The sequence below is a fragment of the Diorhabda sublineata genome, chromosome 2 (genome assembly GCF_026230105.1).
Source record: "Diorhabda sublineata isolate icDioSubl1.1 chromosome 2, icDioSubl1.1, whole genome shotgun sequence".
Lineage (NCBI taxonomy): Eukaryota > Metazoa > Arthropoda > Insecta > Coleoptera > Chrysomelidae > Diorhabda > Diorhabda sublineata.
The window spans coordinates 32,635,012-32,659,263 of record NC_079475.1 but is presented as its reverse complement, the minus strand read 5'-3'; the positions used below and the strand labels follow the sequence as shown (position 1 = coordinate 32,659,263).

At 31.2% G+C, this 24,252-nt stretch overlaps 1 protein-coding gene across 1 annotated transcript in view; it reads left to right on the top strand.

The window, feature by feature from the left end:
• The window catches only part of LOC130452841 (forkhead box protein N3-like), a 37,914-nt gene extending 14,508 nt beyond the window's left edge, over positions 1-23,406 (top strand). Inside the window, exons 4-5 of the mRNA XM_056792317.1 lie at positions 6,184-6,626; positions 8,462-23,406. Of these exons, the coding sequence (XP_056648295.1) occupies positions 6,184-6,626; positions 8,462-8,783 (765 nt within the window). The 3' untranslated portion in view covers positions 8,784-23,406. The remainder of the gene's footprint in view (positions 1-6,183; positions 6,627-8,461) is intronic.
• Positions 23,407-24,252: the final 846 nt, after the last annotated feature.

Here is a 24,252-nt window from a genome sequence, read left to right as displayed (position 1 = left end):
TACTACTACAAAATGTATTCAACTCTCTTTGTGTTCCACTTTTACTGTTTTATCAATATTTTCAAAGTCAAATTGTATTGTTCTGAATAGATTCTTTCATTGTAATAGCCATAACATTCAAATCGATGCTCATGTCTATTCTGTATTGGTAGCATCTGAAACATTCTCTATATTTTTTTTCCATTTACAAGCTCTCCAACCTCATTTTGAGTTTTTTCATTTATCATCTTGAAATTGTTTCCATTTGTAATTCTGTGTTGTTTCCACATCACTAGGTCTCCTATTCTGTAGTAACTATATTTAATTTATTTTCAATCAAGTATTTTTTCGGTTTTAACAGTGGTTTAATTAAAATTTTCAAGAAGTAAAAATATTAATTTAAAGCAGCATTTTGTGTGATTTTGATAATTATAAGCTAGTTACAAGTGAATAATTTTCATTATATTACAGTATTGATTCCTAAGTAATCTAAAATGTTGTAGGGATTGCTTAGACTTTCTATTTTAAGACGAAAAGCTCTTATAAACATGTGTGATAAATCTTGTAGTTAACGAGATACAGGGTGTATTTTATTAGAACCAGCAACATGTTTTGAGCGTAAAGGAAAAATACTACATTTCATAGAATTTGTTGAAAATGTGCACCTCCAGTCAAAATTCAATCATCCGTACGACATCAAATGGATTGCCGAATACGTTTGATAATACCAGAATTGTTACAAACAACATGACAGTCTTGTATGATAAGATCTCCTAAGTTTCATATTGAGGTTGTGTAAATGAGCGATTTTTGATATCTCCACACACATCCAGTGGATTGTGTCAGGTGACTTAGGAGGCCGCGCATGTGGAGATCCTCGTCCGATTCAATGGTCTGGAAAAACGTTATTTAAAAACACTCCACTGTAAAATGTGGAGTAGTACCGTCATGTATAAATCACATCCGTCTACTAATAAGAGGTACATTTTCCAAAAGAACAGAAAGTTCTTTTTTTAGAAAATGAAAATATGTCTGACAAATCAATCTTGCAGGATGAAAAAATGGTTCTATTAAAGATTCTTTGATGATGCCATGTCATACATTGACCGAAGAGTGTTGGCACCGTGCTACAACTGTTGCATGTCGATTTACATGTAGTCATTATGAAGATTCATAATTTCATGCCTGGAAAAATAGGCTTCATCCGGCAGCAAAATTGGTATGGTTTGCGACTTTATTCAAAATCCATTGGCAATATTGTATTCAAAGCTGATAGTCAATAAGTAACAATTGTTGAACACTATATAGATACAATAAATTATCTTTTAGAATATTCCAAACAGTTCTGTTTTAATAACATTTACGTCATCATACATTTTTCTGGTACTAGTTTCTGAACGTTGGTTAATAATTGGCAAAATCTGGTTTTCCAATTATGAAGATTTCACATTTCTGGGTCGTCCAGAATATTCTTCGATTCTGCTAAAGTTCCAGTCTCTTGTAAACAAATATATATCTTAGTAAACGTATTACAACATAGTAAACGATTTTTTGGATAAGGCTGAACATACATACGTCTAGTCTCTAAGGCATTACCATTCCATAATCCATACAAAAAGTTTATATTAGCCATTTTAGGCATCATTAACTTAACACAAAAAATTTCTTATTCGTTTTTGGCGTCACTTGTTTGGTTTGACACAGTATTTGGCAAAATTATTTCAAAGGCCAATTAGAATAAGCATATTCTTTGGTATTACTTCTAGTAGCGTCCCCAGGAAAAACAAATTTCACTTACAATCAGAGCTTATTTATTACAAACACCCTGTATCATTAACATATTACAACATATAACATAACATAGATTACTTAAGAAAAACCGTGTATATTGTTTCATCCTATAATGTATTGGACTTTATTATGAATTTTGATTATTTATTTTTGAATAACTGTATAATGTTGATGATGTTTCATTCAATGTTATCAAGAACTAAATTATCAACAGTAGCATTAGAAAAATGACAAATCTTTTCCTGAAGTTTTCTCCTGGATTATCCTTAAAGTCAGAGAATATACTCAGATATTAAATACATGTAGAATATGATCAATATTTGTGTATCGTGTTAACCAATCTATCTATTTAATTTCTAATTTATACTGTAACCACCAAAGACAAGTATCTTCGTGTTATACCAATGAACTTCTAGATAGCCACTCTATGAGGAATTGAGAACAAACTTGCTTTTGTCAAGAAGATGAATTCCAAATTACCAAACAGATTTTGTTGGACATACTTATGCACATATTCTATTCAAGTGCTCTTGAATAGGAAACCATTTTCTAAATTAAGTATTAGTCCTGTAAGTTCAAGTAAAAACTTGGCAATATAGAAAAGGAGAGAATAGGTGCCATTGACTACTGTTTTTTTAGAAAAAAACTGAATCTATAGACTGTGTTAATGATCTTATTAAGATGGAAAGTGTGCATCCATAATAAGAAGAACATCAAGTAATTTAAGACTCTTAAGTTCTTGTGCGTGCTACATAATTTATGTTCTGTAATATGCTCTTTAGTTTCTGCAAACTGAGTGAATAATGCTTTAATCTAAGATAAAAATACAATATCAAGTAAGCTTCCAAAATTCCAAGGTAGGTGCTTGAAGAAGTGATAAGATTGTTGAACTTTTTAGATGATGTTTATGGTTCAAATTAGGTATATGTCTTCAACAATATGGTTAGGCACAATTTTCACCCGGTAAAAAAATGATTTACTAATATCGATTTTCATCGACCATATGCATATAGGGTAGTTATGTAGAATGCTGCATAAGTTCCACAAAAGTGATCTATATTAACACCTGAGTGGAAATATACACGCCAATGCATATTTTAGCTTTTCCAGTTTTAACGTCGAAGGACAGCAATGAAGGAAGTAACACAACTATTTCTATTAAATAAAATCTATGTCTCTTCATGTTTTTTTCGCATGAAAGGCACTGTGAAAACCCAGAGGCTATAACTCGTTTCAACATGTCAACTGAGGTAGTAAGGAATTTTGATCAGAGGTAAGACATTATATGATTATATAGTAAGTTGGATATTTGGTATTCTAAATACTAAGATAACCTGTATAAATGTCCATAGTTTTCCTTATAATGGATATAATTATAAATATATAAATGGTACTTGAGCAGTGAATTATTTGGGGCCTTAGAAAAAATCCTCTCCTTTGAGATCGATCCAACCAAACACGATAACTCACTTTGGTGATGCCAGAACTTGGGAAAATATTACGGAAAATCTTTTAATATCAAATATTATCAAGCTTGATCCAGATATAAATTTGATAAATAACTTACAATGTAAAAAATAACTTACTGGAGGTCCTGTTATGGGGATTTTGAAGATTCATACAATGATGTTCTATGGGACTACTACAAGGGATTTTATATAACTTTCGAAGAGATGCAGAACGAACTAAGATGTTAACCAGCACGCAAATTGACAATTTTGATTAATAATTTGTATCTTGGTAATTTTTTGTAAAGTAAATAGTGTATTATTACAATTTGGTCCTTCTGCAACAAAATAAAATCAAGATCATTTTTGATTCTATTAAAATTAAATTCAATTGTGGATCAATGAAATGCTTTGTTAATTTCGATTATATTAAGAACTAAAATACAGAGAGTAAATAAATTTAAATTCCTTGGATGTATGTTAAATGAAAAATGGGATTGCGACGTGGAAGTTAAAACTCAGATAGCAGTTGCACAAACAGCTTTTACAAAGATTCTCATCCGCCGATAAGTCGCCCTAAGCATTAGTTTGAGGGTGATAAAATGTTATATTTGGCCAATCCTTTTGTATGGTGCGGAGATGTGGTCCCTGAAAGTGAGGGCGTATCCATATATCCGTATTTGTTAGTTTACAACAGGAACGTTTTATATAAGAGACCATGAAGATCAATGTATTAAGCCTTAATTAATTATTAGATTAATTATAAAAAAGGTAAACTAAAAAATCTAAGACTAATCAAGAACAAACACTTTAATTATTCTTTGTTAACATCTAACGTGTAAAATAAATAATACACCTGAAGCTAAATGTACTACAATTGTCCAACAGACTCATTTAAGCTATTTTATCCAATGAGAATGAACAACTCATGGACCCCGGTCTTTCTTGGACTTTTCAGAATTATTATGTCACCAAGGAAAGGATATTTTAAGTTATACTAAACCATTATTATTATTATTATTGTGATGTTTTTCTCCGTGAACGTTTGCACTTTCACCTGGAGCCGTCGTCCGAAGTTGAATCCTGGTTGGTAGTAGCTTATTCTTGGAGCTTATCATATCGGGTCTCATGATGGTTCTAGTTGCTCCCGTTTTTACCATCAGGGTATATTTCTTCCCATTCAATTCTCATTGCGACATCTGAGAGAAGCTATCAATATGAGAGGTTCTTTTACCTGCGCCCGTGGTTCTTCATTTGCTGAAGTCCTGGCACGCTTGCACGAACACCGTACATGCCATAGCTTTCCACAATTCGGGCATCGAATCTTCCTTGGCTCTTTCCACCAAACCTTTCATCAAATTGACGATTTGTCAAATTTGCTTTTGCCACCCTCTTCATGTATGGTTTTGACCTTGTTATAAGAAACCATCGTGGTTGCTTCATATTCAAGCGTAGCAGTTAGGGCTTTACTAAGGTTTTCGGATGGGTTAATCTAAGAGTCTTCGGCATATCATGGTCTCGCAGGCCATCAATGAATGCCCAAATATTCCATCATATTCTCTAGTGTTGATGGATAACAAATCGAACAAGTTGGGCAATGTCTACCTTGTATTCTTGAAGAGTTTCGTCACCCTTCTGCCTTCAGCTCTTCAGCAGCGATTGGTACAGGTGTTCAACCTCTTCTTCAGCTGATCGAAGTCATCAGTTTCTTCAAGAGATATCGTCTGGAGTCGTCTCCTCGCAGTGCAATGGTCAAATTCACCGTTTTTTCTTTATCAGACCAATTATTCACTCTATCGGCTGCCTCAAATTGCTTAATGTAATTGGTTCAAGACGTCTTATCGTCAAACGTTGGGGCATTGACTGGAGAATCTCTTCTGTTTTGAGTGGTGCTTTTATATTGCATAGTTTTGTATATTCGATCTTCTCTTCTATTGGAGTGTCTTTTGTTCTTCAATCTGCCATCTTTTTCTCCAACTCCTTGATTTTCTCGTCCATCTGATTTTTTCATTGTTGTCATTTCATTCTCGATATCTGATCTCATCCTTCAGAGTTGAAATATTGACAGAAATATAGTTTTTCAATGTAGAAATATCGTCTTTTATATTGACAAACTTTTTCAATGTCGAAATATTCATGTTTAGTCATAATATTCTCGTCCATTTTAGTAGTAAGTGTTCTCCAATTCGACTTTCAGTTACGTCACTTTCAGGTCACAAAGTCTCTTCGTCATGTTTATATTACTATGTATTCAAAATACCCCACACCTGACACCAATGTAATGTTTTTATTATTTATTTGTACGATTTCTATTCGTGGGGTGAATAAATAGACACTATCTCTTACGTTCTTAATTCATTTAAACACTATACACTACACTAACTTATAAGAATTCACTTTACTAACATGAATAATTTATTTAAATTCTTCGATTACTTTCTATTTTGATCTGTTAACTACGATTATTTATTATTGATTAGTTTATAATAAATAATCGTAGTGAACAGATATAAATTTCTTTAATTTCTTATCCCAAAAGAATTCTATAAGTTCTAGAAAACAAAGAAAAAAAAATAAATAGATATTCCTAGAAATTATTCAAAAGAAACAATGTGAATAAACCGCCTGCTATAATAAAAAGTTATATAAAAAACATCAAACGCGGCGTGCGCCGGATCTTAGAATTCCTCTAAATTCAGACAGGGCCGGCTCCAGGGCGGAGACGCGTTCATAACATTATTTTGTATTATATTAACAATGTATCTGAACTTTCTCAATCCATTTGATAGATTTTTATGTGGAGGAACGTTATGGTTTTACTGAAACAGAAGATTAAAAGTTTGGACGGATTTATTTTTTTTTATAAACCAGTTTTTGTAACAAAAACTGTAATCTCTACATGATTGTTATATTGTCGATAAAAAAAACATAGACACAATTATAATTATTGTGTTTTATTTTCCAGAATCTAGGCAAAGGCTCCCTTTGGACTGTTGATCCTCAGTATAAGCCCAATTTAATCCAAGCATTAAACCGGTCACCTTTTCACCCTATATCAACTATGGATTCAACATACCAAGTAGACAAACCTGCAGTAAACAACAAACCCTCAGTTTACAGATTACCTAATCCAGAATTGTTTCCGTACTTAGCTAGAAAATTAGCATCAACCGAAATGAATAATCACATCTTCCACAACCATGGGAACTATAGCAGTGGGGCCAGAATTAAAATAGAAGATTCATTAGATGCAGTAGATGCCGCAGCGGCTATGTTGAGTTTGAAAAATAGCCAACCGAAGAATTGTGATATGAAAGTAGATTTAATGCAAGTCATCACGAATTCTCCCAGTCAGGATCATACCTATAGTGCTGCTGATAGTGAAGAAAGTGTTGTTGACGATGACAGGTATGTTACATTACTTATAGATAAAATACACATTGTATATCAAACATTTCAGAAGTTAGTTTTTAACCAATAAATTTGTTATTTGCTCCACTATTTTCCTTATTTTTTTGATTGGATGTTTAGTTTTACAACAACATTTATAAACATGTTTTTATCTGTTATCTTGAAACCACAGTTATCTTTTGTGTTAGAATAGGTGCAGGATAAAACCACAGTGAATTTCCTGTTTCTCCTTGTAGACAATTAATTTTACTGAATAAAATTCTTCTTTTGATGACATAAAAAAATTAATGAAATCAATTTTCTAGAATTAATTGAAGAAATTAAATTAAACACAGGAATCACCATGAGTGGATTAATAACTGTGAAGAAAATTCTGCAGCAAGGATGTGAAAATATACTTCAAGTTTTTATTCTGGAAATGGTATATACTATAATCCTATACTGTGAAGAATGAAAACGAATTCAAATAGTTAAAGCCTTCAAGATGCAACACAGTGTACTGAAAATTTCTTGGATAGAAAAAGTGATAAGCATCGAAGTGATGAATAAATTTTAAAAGAGCGAAAATTTATACTAGATATTAAAACACAAATTGATATATATGAAAATGCAGGTTAATACATTGAAGCAAAATAATATATTCAACTGAATTAACAATAATCTGTCCAGGACAGTAGTTTTGTTAATAATAATAGCCTTGATGATTGCCAACCTTCGCAATGAGGACTTCACTTTCAGTAGAAGGAGAAAGTAAAATTATTCTTAAAAATTACAAATATTTATTTGAAAAACGAAAAAACTAAATAAATCCACATCTATAAACTATGTTTGGAAATAATATTACTTAAATGAATTTGAATGTTTTTTTCTAATAAGGAAAAAATAGTAAAGTTGATAGCTACTTGAAAGAATTTACTTGGATTCTGATGAACTATTTTTGTTCTAAACCAAAAAATGGAGATCATTAGGGCACAAATGGCAATATTACAAATATTTTCTATATCTATTGAACAGTTTGCATTTTGTACACATAATATTTCTCCTTTGTTTCTTGTTAAAAACTTTGTTCCAATTTTGAATGTTATTTTTTTTTATTTCTCTCAATACCCAGACATATCCTTTTCTTGATTTTCTTTTTTTCTATCTGCCTTTTTTAGTACTACTTTTTGTATAAGATCATTATAGAGATTCTCCGTCACCTAATTTCTTTACAAAGTTTCTCCAATTCTTTAGTAATTTTTGTTCGTTATCCCTTTCCTCCATAGGTTCATCTTAATTTATCTTTTCCATTCGTTTAACATATCTTTAATGTCCATGCCTGACTTGCATACGTTGTTTTATTAATTCAGTGCTTTTATGCTTCCACACTTTTGTGTCTCGTTGGTTATTCTAGCTTTCAGTTCCAATTCATCTATTTCCTTTTCTTCTATTACTACTCCTTAAAAATTAGAAACCTTCCAGAACTTATATTGTTTCTCTCTTGTTGATATGGAGAATAAATGATCTGCTTTCTTCTGATTATTCTAGATTACCTTATATTTTGTCTTCTCTATATTTATTTACAGTCCAAACTTTCCTGACTCTTCCAATTTTCTTCTAGTTGATTTGCTTTTTGAGATCCACTAGCATTTATGTCATTTCTAAAACCTGGATATTATTGGGAATTATTTAATTAGATTTAGATAGATTAAAGCATACAGTTGAGAATTGCCCTTTCGTAAACCTTATTGACTTGCAATTTTTTAGGTTTATACCCTTTTACAGCACTTTGTGGGTTGTTATATCTTGAGCATTATTTTAGCATTTTAGTTTATATTATTTTTATGTTTTAGAATACTGAAAACCCATACCTGTAGGAAAATAGAATTTGAAGATGACGAAGATAGAAGGATCAAAGAAGGTGCAGAAACATTATTAAACCTCGCTGGTATAACATTGAAAAAACGACATAATTCCAGTAGTGATACTGAAGAAAATAATAAAAAAATGCGACCTTATTTACGTTACGATATCAATAAAAATGAACCAGAAGAGAAAGTTGCTCATTTCAGACCACGATTATTAAGATCTAAGAAAAAATCTACCAACAGAAATAGAGCAATAGACGAATGGGGAAATAATAGAATAAACATAGAAAACAATCAGAACAGGTAATTGATAGTAATAAGTAGAGGAAATTAAATATTACCTAGATAGGCTGGACGAGATTTTAAAAATAGCCGATGAAAAAGGTAAAGATCAATTGTTAAAATTTGACGATAAAAGCTGCCAAGTAAATCATTTAATTTTTCTGAAATGTGAAATAACAATGTTTTAAAAATTTGTTAGAATCTTGGAAATATTGGAATTAATTTGAGTGAAAAATTACTATATGAAAGTGGACTTGATACTTGATAAATATATAATTTATTTTTTAACTTTACTATTATAGGATGTACAGATTTTACAAAATGAAGTTTGGAAAAAAATTTGAAAAACAATGAAAGTGTCTATTCTAATACCACATATTTTTCCCTTTTGCTTATTTATTATCATTCTTCAAATCTCATTTCTGATTAATTTCGGTCTATTTCAATGAGTCTTAAGAGATAGGTCAAAGCAGATTTAATCAAGTTTGTAAGTGACTATCTATAACATTCAAAAAAGTGTCTAAGCTCCACATATGTTAGCTGACTTCCATTTTATGCATTTCAATCTCTTCAATATAATTTATGCAATTCTTTCAAAATGAGGTTAGTGAACGAAAGGTAATATCTCTGGTTCTCATATGTCAACAATGTAACTGTGAACACTAAAACGACCTCTTTCAATGTGGCCATTATATCAATACCATACCTAGTGATCCGCCACTATAAGTATACGTTGTTTGTATAAAATATTTCATTTGATGACTGGTGACCTACCTAATCTAAATGATCTGTAGCAAATTATTATCATATTCTTCGATTGTACCACATGGAATCATCGTGTCACTTGCTCTTGTGAGAAGCCTGCTCCAATTAACCATTTCTGGTTGCACTGCAGCAAAAAGTGTTATTAAGGCCTTATCATTTACTATTTTAGGTGCGAATATTGGGTGTCCAAGAAAATTAAGCAAGAGCTAAAGAACTCAATTCACAACTTTGTAAAAAAGCTCTTTGTTAAGCAAAAATGTATATAAATAAAGTTGTTTCAATACTACTGACGACGAATGTCAAACTACTAATAACACAGTATCTGTGTACAAGCTGTCTTAAATACAAAAGCTATAATTAATTATAGAAATGGATATTTATGGTCGTTAAGAGACCCATCAATATGAAATAAAAGTAATTTTATACGTTTATGGAAATTCAAGTGTCTAAAGGACACCTGGAAGCACTTAACTATGAGGTTGGTGCCCATAAGGAGTGTTCAGTGTTCAACTTGCCTTAAGTAATAAATCTTGACATATAAAATAATAAGTAGAAATATTCGGTAGACAAGGGAAATTTGCGGTTCTTCACATTCACATTAATATAAAACAAAAATTAGGGAAACCCAGACGATACGTTAATGGAGGGACACTTTTTATCACTTAACTGTTAACAGATCAGAAATGGTGAGATACCTTAGAGTAAAAAGTGTTTGTTATATCAGATACAAAAATCCTTGGCAGGTAATTAAAGCATTTGTCTCCATCTACATCTGTATCGTTTTTAAAAATCTTGTCTAGACTAAAATTACCAATTAAAAGATAAATCTATATTGTATTTGTTGGAAGTAAATGTAATATATTTTATGTTTTGTTTACCTATCAAAATATGTAAATACGTTTAGGGATTGTTTTTAAGCTTTAAAAGGGTTTTGTAATTAAAACTTTATAGGTTTAATTCAGTTTACAGTTGTAGTTGGTAATTAAAAGAAAGCGAATGACAAAAACATATCATTTTGTATTATGTCTAGTTTGGACGTTGACAAAAGGATTATGCACAATACCAAACCAACATTTATAGATCCCCTTCATTATTGAATTAATAAATCCTATATGTCTTCCAATCAATCTAAATATTTCTTCATTTCATATTCAACATTCATCGTAGCATCTCCCTTTGCACTCCAGACTATAAAGCAATAGTAGGAACCACTAACTCCAAAGCTTTATTAGTAGAAAGTGCATGCATCAATTAATAATAATTAAACAAACCAATTTATTGTTAAATATATTGGAATAAAGCATAGTGTGGTTATATTTAAGCCTAAAAGAACAAAGAATTATCGCAAAATTTCTCGTCTTGCTCTCGCCTGATGGAATAAACTATGCAATCCCTTACGTAAGATGTGAAGTCTTTTGTCAAGCCTAACTTCTTGATTTGAGGTGAATTTGATTAACCTTCTCGGAATTCCCCTACGAGTTGATCGACTAAGCGCTTGACAAACTTCTTTTTTATGCATTTATATAAAAGATATTAATTGATACAGGAAATCTCCGTGACCCAAAAAACATTTTCCTCCACCATTTGAGGGATTTTCTAAGAAAACAATAGGTTGATGCATACTGTTAACAACTACTTTAGATTTTTAAACATTTTGTTGCTCATCATCTTTTAAAAATCTTGATTTTGTAATGAATCCAGTACTATCACTGGTGCTTAACAACTTCACGACTCTTTTATCCTTCCAGGACAATATCATTGCTCTTTCTTTTTTGTAAGCAATCGATTTATTTACATCAAATCTTGGTTTTTTTATTGAGTCAGGTATGCCCTTGCAGTTAATATTTGTAGTACCTGTTATGTGGCATTTCATTTTTAGCAATACTTCCGCCAGTAAAATGCTAGTGTAGTACCTGTCTGCATACATGTGATATCCTTCAGCACCTGGTACGTTGTTCAATAGATTATTATACAGATGCACAGTAATTCTGGTACTGGCAATTCCGGTTTTATTAGTTTATTTGTTGTAATACTGCCATAATATTGAAGGATGTTATAAACATATCCAGTTTCTTAATCTACTAAAATGTTTATTAGTATTCATCATTCAGATGGCTTATTGGGATTGTATGTTATGAAACTAATTTTGTCTTTGAATTTGACAATAGATTCATTGACACATATTTTACCTTGGTCTAACATATTCTGCAAATTTTGCATTTAGATATTCTAAAAAATTACTGACCCGTTGATTCTTAGTTCTTATATCTCTACAGTTTTCAAATACGGTATCCAGAACAATTGATGGAATCTTTTTGTAGTGAAAACATTTGAAAAGAAATGTATTTTTGTATTGTCACTTATTGATCAGTAATCTTGGTAAAACGTTTGTACCCATATCCAAGATTACTTCGATAAAGGCCCAAAATTTCTTTGTGTTAGTGTCACGCTATGAATGCCATATTGAATTTGGACTAAGAGTTTTTGTTCGTAATTTGTTGGTGGCGTATATATCCGTCTCTGATACAGTTTGAAAAATTCTGCAGGTTCATCAATATTGAATATTTCTTCTCGTTGAAAAGTTTATTCTTGGCAAGGGAATATCACTTTCCGTAATATAACTCCATGTATTAGTGTCTACCGGTGGTGCATCTTCTTCCTGCGAATTCAATTCAATATTTTGAATTCTTCTTTTTTGTCTCACATTACAACGTCATTATCTGTCTCAAAGTCATCACCTAGTAATATTTCACTCGAATCATCTCCATGCAACACAAAATCTAGTTCATCTTCCACATCACTTATTTCACAACTATCGTCAAAATTTTAGACTTCCATCTTCACTACACCACCAAACGTAATAAAATAAAACACTTACCATCGTAAAACCATAAGATTACACACATTGGAATGCAAACGAAAACGCTTTTGATTATCTAAGACTTAAGAGCGCTGAGTGAGTTAAATAAGAGTGTGGCAAATGCGACGACAACGGAGTGCAAGGGTTAATATTAATGTTTCTCTACCAGTACGATATTACACATTGTATCGTCGAAAATGATATTTTTTTCATTAATTTCTGTTTTACATTTTTCACTAAACTCATTTTTTATCCAGTTACCGGGTTTTCAAATTATATGTATTGAAATGAAATGTTATTCTCGAAAAAAATTTTGTATTAATTTATATTCTTGGAATGCATATTATTTGCTTTTATTTGAACTTATTTGTTCTTTGACATGGATGTATGTGTACCTTAAAATTTACAGTTAAAAAAAGAATTATGGGATTTATAAATATTGTTCTTATGTTTTTGTTGTCCAAATGTTATAATAATAGGTAGTATTGAAATATAAAGAACACACAAGGTTGTAATTATGGTTTCTTATTTATTTATTTAGCTAATTTATTATATGTTTTTTCACTATTCTGTTAAGTACCTGCTTCTAACCCATTTCCATATATAAGAAGTAGGGTGGACCAAAAAAAAGTTTTAATTTTTTTTTGGCTTCTACGAAAATATCGTTTGAAATGACGAAAAAATTCTGGTAAAGTTTGAACTCTTGATATCAATATATAGAGGTGCCGAATTGTGATGTTTAATTTCCCATTTAATTTTTTTTTTGAATTTCAATGTATTTCAACGAATTATTGTGTAGTAAATTGAAATAGATCGTCGGGTTACTGCCAGAACAAGGTAACTTCATAATTTGAAATTTTGAGAAATCGTCGCTTAAAATTTAAATTGAAATGAAAAATCGTCACAGCTTCAAAATGATTTATTAATTGAAAGGTAACAAAACAATAGAAACAATACTTATAAAAATTCCTAAACATAAAAACAATTTAATTTTTTCAGTAAAACAAAAAGTTTATAGCACTTCTCTTCTTTTGACAGAACAAAATTATTACTTTGAACATCACTATCCTGAACATCGGGTTCAGGAATACCATCTTCCATGTTCTTAGACGTTGGTAACGACTTATAATACTGGTGAAATTCATCTGGAATGATCCTTGATTTGCAGAGCTTCAGTAAATCCTGCTTCTTCTGAATACTGATAGGTCGAGGTTTATAGTTTGCATTTTTTAAGTTGATCTCGGTGAGGTTAATGGGGCGGCCTTTACCAAGAACGTTTATCTCTTTATAATCGGATTTATGATCATACCTGTATAAAATAATACCTAGTTTGGCTTTCAAATATTTCAGGCATTTTATTTTCAGCCAGCTGACTTTTTCCCCATTAGTGTTTTTGGTTTTATTTCTCATTATTAGTTTTGAAAGTTCTTCCAAATCGAAGAAGTCCTTATACTTAAGCTCTTCTATGGTAAACGGCTTTTTATTTGACCTAGACGTCCTTGCTCTACGGAAAATATTTAGCCAGTGTAAACTGGGACATATTTTTTGCCTTTTCGATAGCGCTATGCATGCTATCTACCTCCATATAGCTGTGTCCACTCTCTAGGAATTTCTGTTCTATCACAGATAAGTTGGGATTTCTTTGAACCAAATACAACAACAAGGCACTAATATTTTGATTACGGTTCTGTCCGCTGCAGGTATCAGAGAACAGAGAGAGATCTGTTACAGCCGAAGGGACTTTACCTACAAACCTCAAGAGACACGTACCAATTTCAAGGCTTCCCCTTTTTCCATTTAGTTCAGTCCGTGAGAAGCAATATGCATTATTGGGTATGGATAATTCATACACTGCTAAATTGTATATGCAAATTTTGCGGCTGCAGTACATTGGATTAACATTACTACTTGGAATCTGCAGTACGCATTGAAGGTCAAAAGTGCAGCAGACGAAGTTAACTTCTCGATGGGCTCTCTCTTTATCTTCCAATTTGGTTCTGTAGCAATCGTTTTACCGCACAATGTGACTCTCGTAATTTTCTTTAAGTTATTCTTTTTTTTCTAAATCAGCTGTCTCATATTGTGTACAAGTCTGACATTGCTCTTTTTTGGGAGTAAAAAAAGATTGTAATTCTTGCAGAATCTCCTTATACATCTACACATCTCCTTAAACAACTTATGCATTTTTGCAATACTTAACTTGCTGTCAAGATATTGCCTCTTCGTACATTTCCGCTTGTAGTGAGATTCCATCACAGGAAAGCTTTAGATATGATTTTTCGCCATCTCTATATCAGAATCCTTTGTTTTATTGTAGGGTGCCTTTGTACCTCTTTGATCATTGCTGGCAAACAAGCCTCCTTCACCTTTAAATTTGAAGGCATGTTCAACGACTTCTTTGCATTTACAATGAGTTTTTAATATTGTCATATTCAAGAAAGTAGCGTTTAGAATCCAGTCGCGGCTTCTTAGTACTTCCTGGAGTTGATCTTCTTCGTTCAGGTGCATGGCTCTCAACCCTGCTTAGGATGAAATCCTTTCGCCGATTAAAATCGGTTGACCAATAGTTGTCACATATCATATTTCTTGCAACTTGATTTAACTTATCTGTGCATTTGAAGAGACAAAACAGTCAATGAGTTTAGGAGCCTAATTTCTATCTAATTTTTAGCGTTTTTTTCATTTTCTTCTACGTTTCTCTGAAGAACTGTCTGATCCTGACACATAATCTTTGTCTTTTATCGAGCAATCGGAATCGTCTAAAATTGCTGCCAATTCATTACGTACACGTTCTGGTTCGGGCTCTAGATTGGATAATGCTGTTTCCTCTATATTAGTAGAGCATTCTTTCGAAGTACTGGGCTTATTATGTGAGTTATTTACCGTCACTTTGTCTTCTAACATACGAAATAAATAACAATATTGGATGTAAACATCTCATTTAATAATAATTATACTTACCATTATTAGCTTCAAACACCATTTTCAACATACGAGAACTACGTGAAGACATTTTTAAATTAATATAAGTACTAAAAAATCTCAAATTTATCATACTCCGACAATTAGTGCACGCCACAACTCAAAGTTTTAGGTTATGTTTATACAAAAACTTTAGACAAATCCGAACAGCTGATACAGAATCCAGAAACCAGATATCTGGCAGATGTCTTAGTTTCCCATGATAAAAATATACTTATAAATTTTTTTTTACAGCAAAAACAAGCTAACTGACTTTTTTCTTGTTTTGGTAGAATTAGAAGGTTTCAAATGATAAAATACTTTTCTAATTTGAGATCCAACTGTACTTATCTCGTTTTAGCAGACTAAAAGTTGTAAAAATGGAGTTGGGTTTTTTGGACTTGTTTTGCCTACCTTAACAGTTTGTTTGTTTGGAGTTGTCAGGTTTTGTCAGTATGTATTTCGAACATTTTTTAATCCAATGGAGTACTTAACTCAGAATTGAGTAAAAGTGGAGTTACCTTGTTTTGGCAATAACCCGACGGGATATTTTTGTAGAAAATTAAACGACCTACAAACAAGGTTTAAAATAATTTTTCGTCATTTCGGTTAAAAGTTATTATTTCACTTAGTGCATGTATTTAGTTTTATTTAAATTCATGTGTAGCCCATACTGCTCTTTGACTCTTCTTACCTTCTCTGTTAATTCTTTGAAGTTATTCTATATTCTCCGACAATGTCGTCAGCATATCTTTTGTTATTAACTGGGACTCCATATACTCGAATCGGCACCTCTAAATATTGATATTAAGAGCTCAATCTTTACCAGAATTTTTTTTTTGCCCACCCTAATCAGAAGGTTAGCAGTTCTCCCTATGCTTATCCTATGTAATCATTAATTAATTCAGAAAAACTGTTATTTATTTTTTTAACATACATTTATTTGTAATGCCAAATAAATTTAATAGAAAAATATACATATATTAACAACAGCTCAATTGTAAAACTAAAAAAATTAAATATACTTGCTTATCTGAATTAACACTATTTGAAGTTTCTTTTTATAACTAACTAGAACTGTTAGAATGTATCCTTTGCATGGAAAGAGGAAATTTGTTTTTCACTTCAAGAAATATTTGATTGAATATTTTGCAAAACTTCACACTTTAAACGGTTATTGTGCTTAATTAGTCATTAAAAAAGTTATATAAAATATTTTTGGAAAAATCAACCAAAACCAAATAGATATATATATATATATATATATATATATATATATATATATATATATATATATATAATTTTCTATGAAACATTTGTCCCCAAATGTTTTATTCTGTGCTGTGAATATCAAAAATGTATTAGAAAAGTGTTTCCTGAAAAGGTCTTTTGTGTAATTATATTTTCCCAATATGGTGCCATTTGCCGGAGTCGAGACTTTACGAGAGCGATTCCAGAATTATCCGACTCGACAAAGAAAAAAAATTTTTAGAAAAATATATGAGATTCATTCCTCCTATTCGTCTTATAGATTGTTCTCCATTTCCATGTATAGATAATAACATTTTGATTTATATTTTTTTATGAAAAAATATCTTTTAATTCTTTCAATAACTGTTTAACATGTAAAGGTTTGCATATTATAAGGAACAAATATCGGTTTCACTATTAGTTTTTTGACTACCTCAGCCTATCTAGACTTCGAGATGTTTGACATAGTAACAGTGAGCATACTTACTTATTTCTGAGCAAGCTAGTGTTATTTTCATTTTGTACTCGACAGAGGTTTAAAAAAATTGTGATAAATCAATTTTTTTGTGTAAAAACCTTTAAAAATACACCAAAACGTATGAATAGGTTACTTTTTAAGTATAAGTGGACTAATGTTTTTTATATTGTGACATATTTAGTATTCAGAGTGCTTTCTAATACAGTAGGAAATTAAAATCAAGAGCAGGACTCCTGATATGTTAAATACCATGCTGCAAAATTAACCCATGATTATTAAAATCATCTTCCATTTTTTTTTCAAATTAGTTATTTAGAATAAAACCTCTTACGCGCTTTCAATTTAATGCCAACCCAAATTATAACACTCCAAAATTACTATTCCGGTAATTTCCATTGGGCTAATCGTGATTCATCATTAAATAAAATATTGCCTAATTGACATTCTCCTCAGCTTCGGTGCTCTTGAACAAACTAAATAAGCTGCTTTGATTGTCTGGGAAACCATTACAGCTCAAAAAGCCAATCACAGTATTTTGAATGCAGTACAGTATTTGTAACAAAGCATTTTTTGTGAAATTTCAATTATTTGTTATCTTGTAGCAACCCTATCTTGTCTTCTCTGATTATTTTCGGTATTCTTAAATCATGCCGGTGATCAATACACGGAAATTTAGGACCATTTGATTTCGGGGTTGTTTCTAACAACAATGTATAATGAAAACTAATTACAGAAATCATGAAATTGAATTTTTAACAACTCGTTATATACCCAATACTGTGCACAATACATTTTTTTCAAATATTAAACACAAAAACGGTATCTCAAGGCATTGAGAAAGTATTATAATTCATTGGTGTTAATTTAAAAGTTTTGTACAGTTAATTTTTCAATTCTAAAAATATCTGCGTTAGCTTTGCAACACTGTGTATTTTGACGACAAAGCGTTTCACTCAAATACTTTATATTATTTTAATTAAATTATTTTACAATATAAAATTATTCTACCATTCATTTTATTTAATCGATAGTAAAATGCCTTGTTGTCAAAGTTAATCTTTCCTTATTAACTGTTATCGGAAACATCCTGTATACAATTGCTTGTTATTTCGTGTTTATTGATTGGTTATTAATTATTAATTTATGTCTTTTTCGTACTATTTTCTTAAGTTTATATTTCATAAAATTGGTGTTAAGACAAAACAAGTATCAAATTTAAAATTGACATTTGGAATTGAAACATGCGTTTATTTTTATATGAAACTAGGCTGTAATTATCATACAAATGGTACAAAACGTTTTTAGTAAGCAGATAATTCTGATGGAGCTTCGAATACTTAATTCGACAAAGTAATTTCAGAGATTAAAAATGTTTTTTTTTTCAAATCAATATATTTGTGTGAGCCTCCTTATTTTATTTTAATTTTCTTAACTTGATTATTCCTTTTTCTGTTTAAACAATTATTTTAAATTTTATTATGATTTATTATTTATCCAATTGACGGAACGTATACTATTTGTTATAAAAAGACTGATCTTATAAATAGTACTGCTTGGTATTGTATATCTTCATTTCATTAGAACTTTCTATTTACTAACTAGAACATTTTAGTGAATATATTGTATACTACCGAATTTCGGGAATGCTATTTATAGGTGATACACGAGCTGAGTTGTCATTAGTTTTTTATGTCATTTTGTCGAATTAAAATAAATGTTCATTTCATTTTTAGTGTTTTTTCAATCAGCTTTCGTTTAGGCTAGACGCAAATTGGGACACGTATAAAACGGGTGAGGTGATGCAGCAAATCACATAGTATTGTAACCTACAATAGTACACTCATTGGGTATTTTTACTTGGCAAGTTTTCCGGGAGTTTTGAAAATTGACAATTTTAGGATTTTGACGTGCTCTTACCGAATTTAAACTTTGCCACCTCGTATTTTTTAAAAAATGGCGCCTAAAAGCAGTCCTTTTCGACGCATTTTACATGAATAACAAAAAATAATTGTAGTTAAATTTTCCTACAATTTATGTTCCTAAAATCGATAGTTTCAGCGTACGAGTGCCGTAAAGTATAGTTCAACACACGTTTCGACAGAAAATCTCATTTCCACTCCACTATGAGTTGGAGAAAACGGCGGGTTTTTGAACGTGATATCCTCAGTAGGCCTAATCCACATGTAACTTATTTATAACCTAACCTAACCAAATTTAGTTCAATCTCCGTCGCTTCATTGTTGTTGACGGACAAAGTGTTGTGCTTCAGTACTGATTGAAATATCAAAGACGGAAGTTTCTTCTGCATAATCGTTGATGGGATAATCAGTTTCATCGCGGTCCTCTTCGTTCTCGATTTCGTCGTTTATTTCGTCGAAAATAGTGTCCGTTTCTTTTTCTTCACTGCTGTCTTGTCATGAAACCTTCGAATTATCACAAGAACTGTACTGCATCGCATAATCAATCTCGCTTGATCACGGATCTCTTTTTTTCTTTCTTTGGTATTTTTTCATGCAAGAACTGTGATATTTTCCATGTGCTGCGACTAAATCATTAACCAGCTCAAGACGTTCTGAAATACTGTTTTTAGTCGATAATTTTCGCACACTATATACAATATTAAGGTTACATAAACGAGTCTGCTTTTGCTTAGATAGAAAAATAACAATGATTCTTGAATGAGAACGTTGGCCGCGTTGATCGCAGTTATACTCGAGAAATCGTACCATCGCTTCCCCTTCGCAAAGCTGCATCGATTAACTTCTCATTATTATACGTTTTCGACACACATCTTGAACCACTATCGATTTTAAACCCACCAAAAGTTTGTATTTATTGTCTTTTCTTTTTTCATTTGATTTACGGAAAGTATCCTTTTTGCTTCACTTCTATAACTTCCCTTTCTTGCATTATATCACCACAAATAAAACAGTTTAGTTCATTAGAAGCCATGGTTTTATAAATGCGGAGGAGACTGTCGAATCTGACACACCACCAAGCGCGTGGCGTAAAAAGTACGCCTCTGCAGAATTTTTAATTTTCTATAAAAATATTTTTTTTTCACTGTTCCATAAGATTTCTTTACATCTTTGCACTTTTACGCTTAAAGGAGAGTCCAGAAAGAAAAATATAAATATTAAGAGACTTTGATATTTTGAATTAGAGTAGTGGCGTAAAAAAGGCTATTTAAGAATCCATTTATTTCAATTACAAATAAAAGGTATGAAAAATTATTTCTGGAAACAGAATAAGATCTACACATCTGATCAACGGTGTCTACGACACCTTTGGTGATACTATAATCGAGTATCATTTCAGGCTACGTCTCTCTTTATCAGTTTTTGCATCATCATGCATACTTGTTGTTTTTAGGGACATGGGAGATGAGGGACAAATTCTTTTGAAATCCAGCCATAGTGGATGATATTTGTTAGGCTGAAATTCAACTGGAATTTCCGTTTTCTTTCTTTTTTTCAAAGTTCTTAGACAACTATTTTTTTTTTTCAAACAGCGATCGGACTAGAGGTATACTGCCATACAATTGTCTATCGTTATGTTTCTACCACTTCCCCAAATTGGGGAAGAAAGACGTAGGACGATGTCATGAGGCTTGTTGATATTTGGTGTGGTCCTTCTGGTTGTTTACCACAATAAAATTGTGGGTGTAGAATGTTTTTGCGTCATACATAGAATAGACTTTGTATTTACCGCGATTATTTGGAATATATTGAATAAAACACCATCTACCTTTAAATGCCTCTAATTTCTCATATATTGTAACATATTCTCCTGGAGAATAACTTTTCAAACAATTTTCCCTAAATTTTTCCATGACCGAGTAAGCTTATCGGTGGCTTGTCGATTTTGCCTTGTACCTCTTTCGTTGAAGCGAATATAACGTAGTAAAAACAAAAATCTTTTGTAAGACATATTTGCCCTAAGAATGCTCAAACCTAAACCATCATTGATCCATAGCTCCAAAACATCAGTATGGTTTTCTTTTTTTATACCAACTAAGAACAATATACTATAAAGACTGCCAGAAGTTCAACTTTTTTGTCATTTCATTAGAATCTCGATCCCGGCTGTAATTTGCGTCCTCTTTCTTATGCCCAATAAAATTATTTGTGCATTTTAAAATTTAATTGATAATGTCACTATCAAAAACATTCATTTTTATACTATTGCCCTTTGCATGAGGGAAAAATTTTTAGAATATTTTCTGGCTTCTTTTTCGCATATTTACTTCTGCGCGGATTTTTATATCACTTAGTTTCCTTCTCCTTTCTTGAATAAAATTCATTTTCATCATCCATATCTTTCTCTTCTGTCTCCCTATCAGATAATTCTTGTTTTGATTCGCTGTCATGAGCTCCTAATTTATAACTTCTTGCTCATCGTCATCTGAATCAGAAGAAATGGCTTCTTCATCATCAAGAGTCTCTTTCAGTAATTTGGAAATTTCTTTGTCACAAAAATATTGTTTTCGATTCCTAACAACAATAAAAAACATATAAGATTAAATAACAAGAAATTTTATAAGAAAAACGTACAATTAACACCAGTTGAGAGATTTGGGAAGAAATTCAAAAACAGGCATGACACGCGCGAGACAATAACAAAGACTTGTGCATCCGCCGAAAGCCGGGTAAGAGGTTACATGAAGTTTCCAGATTCAACTAAAAACAGAGCGCAGCACTGATTCAAAAATGTCTGGCCTACTTCGAACGCCAGCGCGCCCGCTCGAGTGTTGAAATAAATATTACGCTTTAGCGTTAGGGCGCTCGTACGCCGAAGCTATTGATTAAAAAAAAGGTATGACATAAATTGTAGGAAATTTTCTTTACAATTATTTTGTATAGGTTTTCATTGTAAAATGTGTTTTAAAGGAGTTATTATCCAAAAAAATGATTTTAGACGCCATACGAGGTGGCAAAGTTGAAATTCGATTAGATCACTTCAAAATCTATAAAATTTCCAATTTTCAAAACTCTTAGAAAACTTTTCAGGTAACCTCTATTTTTTCAACCAAATGACTGTACTAAAGATTGAATACATTGACGCAAATTGACACGCATAAGCCAACAGGCTTGCTCCGCTGTAGTTCAGACACAGTTTGCTGTGTCACACGTGTGGGTGACTACCACTTAATTTTTTTACGAAAAAATCACAGAAGAAAAGTTAATAGGGGCGGCAAGAGGGCTTTACAATACCAAAAATGGTCAAGATGAAACTGTGAAAATGGATCATCTCATGTACTTCAGCAAATTAGTTTCGATCCATTCGGAAATTATTAGCAACATTGGTATTACTCATTTTAGTTGTAATTGTAAATTGTCTAATGTTTTTTTCTCTTCGACAGAATAAATCCGATTCTTATTCAGAACTTAAAGTTCAATAACAACAATTGTCAATTCGATTGTCAAACATGTCAAGGCATTTTTTGATGCCGGCTAATCGCGAACTGCCAATCAATCAGATCTAATCCCTACGGTTTCCTATTTGAAAACGCGTGTCTCAATATGCGGATCACCATGCAGCACGTGTATCATGTCACACCATCTCGCACGTGCTATACGTGTCTCAATTTGTGTCTTGCCTAACAGTTTTTCTACGAACGTTTTGTAGCTAGTTTCGCGTTGGTGATAGAGAACTAAAAGATAGTAGAATGGTGCTTAGATAAATCACAATCCCATTTACTTATTAAGTGTTACAACCAGTGTGACTCATAAAAATTGTGATTTTTGGATTTATTAAAGATTATATCTACGCTGAGGCACTACTAGAAGAAGAAATTAGAAAAATATTTTAATGATAATGGTGATTCATGTTCAATGAAGCAGAATAAAAAAAGTTAAAACGAATTTTGACTAATTTTTAGAATTGATTTTAATTTGTAGATATAATTTAAACACGAAAAGAATTCTATGAAAAATTTCAATTAAAAGATACGTAAATAAAAATAGTTTTCAAAGTTTTTAATAAAACGCTTCCAATTACCACATGTCCACATATCTTATCTATAAACAAATATATGAAATTATTGTTCTTGATTGAATTTTTATGAATAAATGAATACAATAAGATTATTTCTGAAATTCTGATGGTGAGAAATACGAAACACAAGGGACAGTTGGGGCAAGTGTCCAGGGCGGTAATTTTTTTTGGGTTATCAAAATTGCTCAATATAATTAATTAATTCAACTAATTCATTATTTTCTGTTCAATTGATTATTCAAGAAATTCAATTCATTATTTGTGAATTATAATTTTGGTACTTTTAGTAAAAATTGATAATCAAAATGATTTAATCAATTTATTTTCTTGGAGATTTAAAATAATAATAGATTTTCCTATTTTCTGGTATTAAAGAAATTTAATTAGTATATTTTTTTGAAAAATTGAAAAAAGTTCAGAATTATTTTTTGCATTTTTCAAAACATAAACTTTAATCAATCAATGAATCTTTAAAAAATGTTATAATTTATCGATTGCACCAATTAATTTTAATTTTAACGAACAATCTTATATCTAATAAACTTGAAACAGCGCATGCTGTCACCTACAAAAAAAATTTGAAAAATATAAGTTGAAGTCAAATTGCAGTATTAGGACAGATTTTTTTCCGGTGCCTAGGAGCGGTATTAAGTTTAAATCCGGCTCTGTCAACAATTATGTTTGTTGCTTTATAATCCCAAAAAAGCCACCCTTGATACGTTTTAGAAATACTTCGACATGATTTTTTTTTATTTATTTGTAGAAAGTATGAACAATTGAAAAATAAGCAAAACAATCAAATTTTTAAGAATTCACGCTGGTTATTTCTCATAATATTGTTGGTGGATGAATTTTTTATTTATAATATTTGATTAGTTATTGGTTAAAATGTGGGATAATCTCTGACAAATAGGATTAATTAAATGTCGTAATTCACCGAGTGCAATAATACAACACAAATTTTCGTTGATCTTTTGTAAGCACATTCTCTATTTAGAAATGAGGAAGTAACATATACAAAAATTGACTTGGAAATGTTTTATATTAGTCGACATCAATGTTAAACACTCTTGTGGTCTTTTTTATTTGAAAAATTTAGTCTTCCCATTTTTTCTCGAACAGTTAAATATCCACATTTCAAATAGAATTCTACTAAAAGTTGTGTACAGTAGGATTATGGGT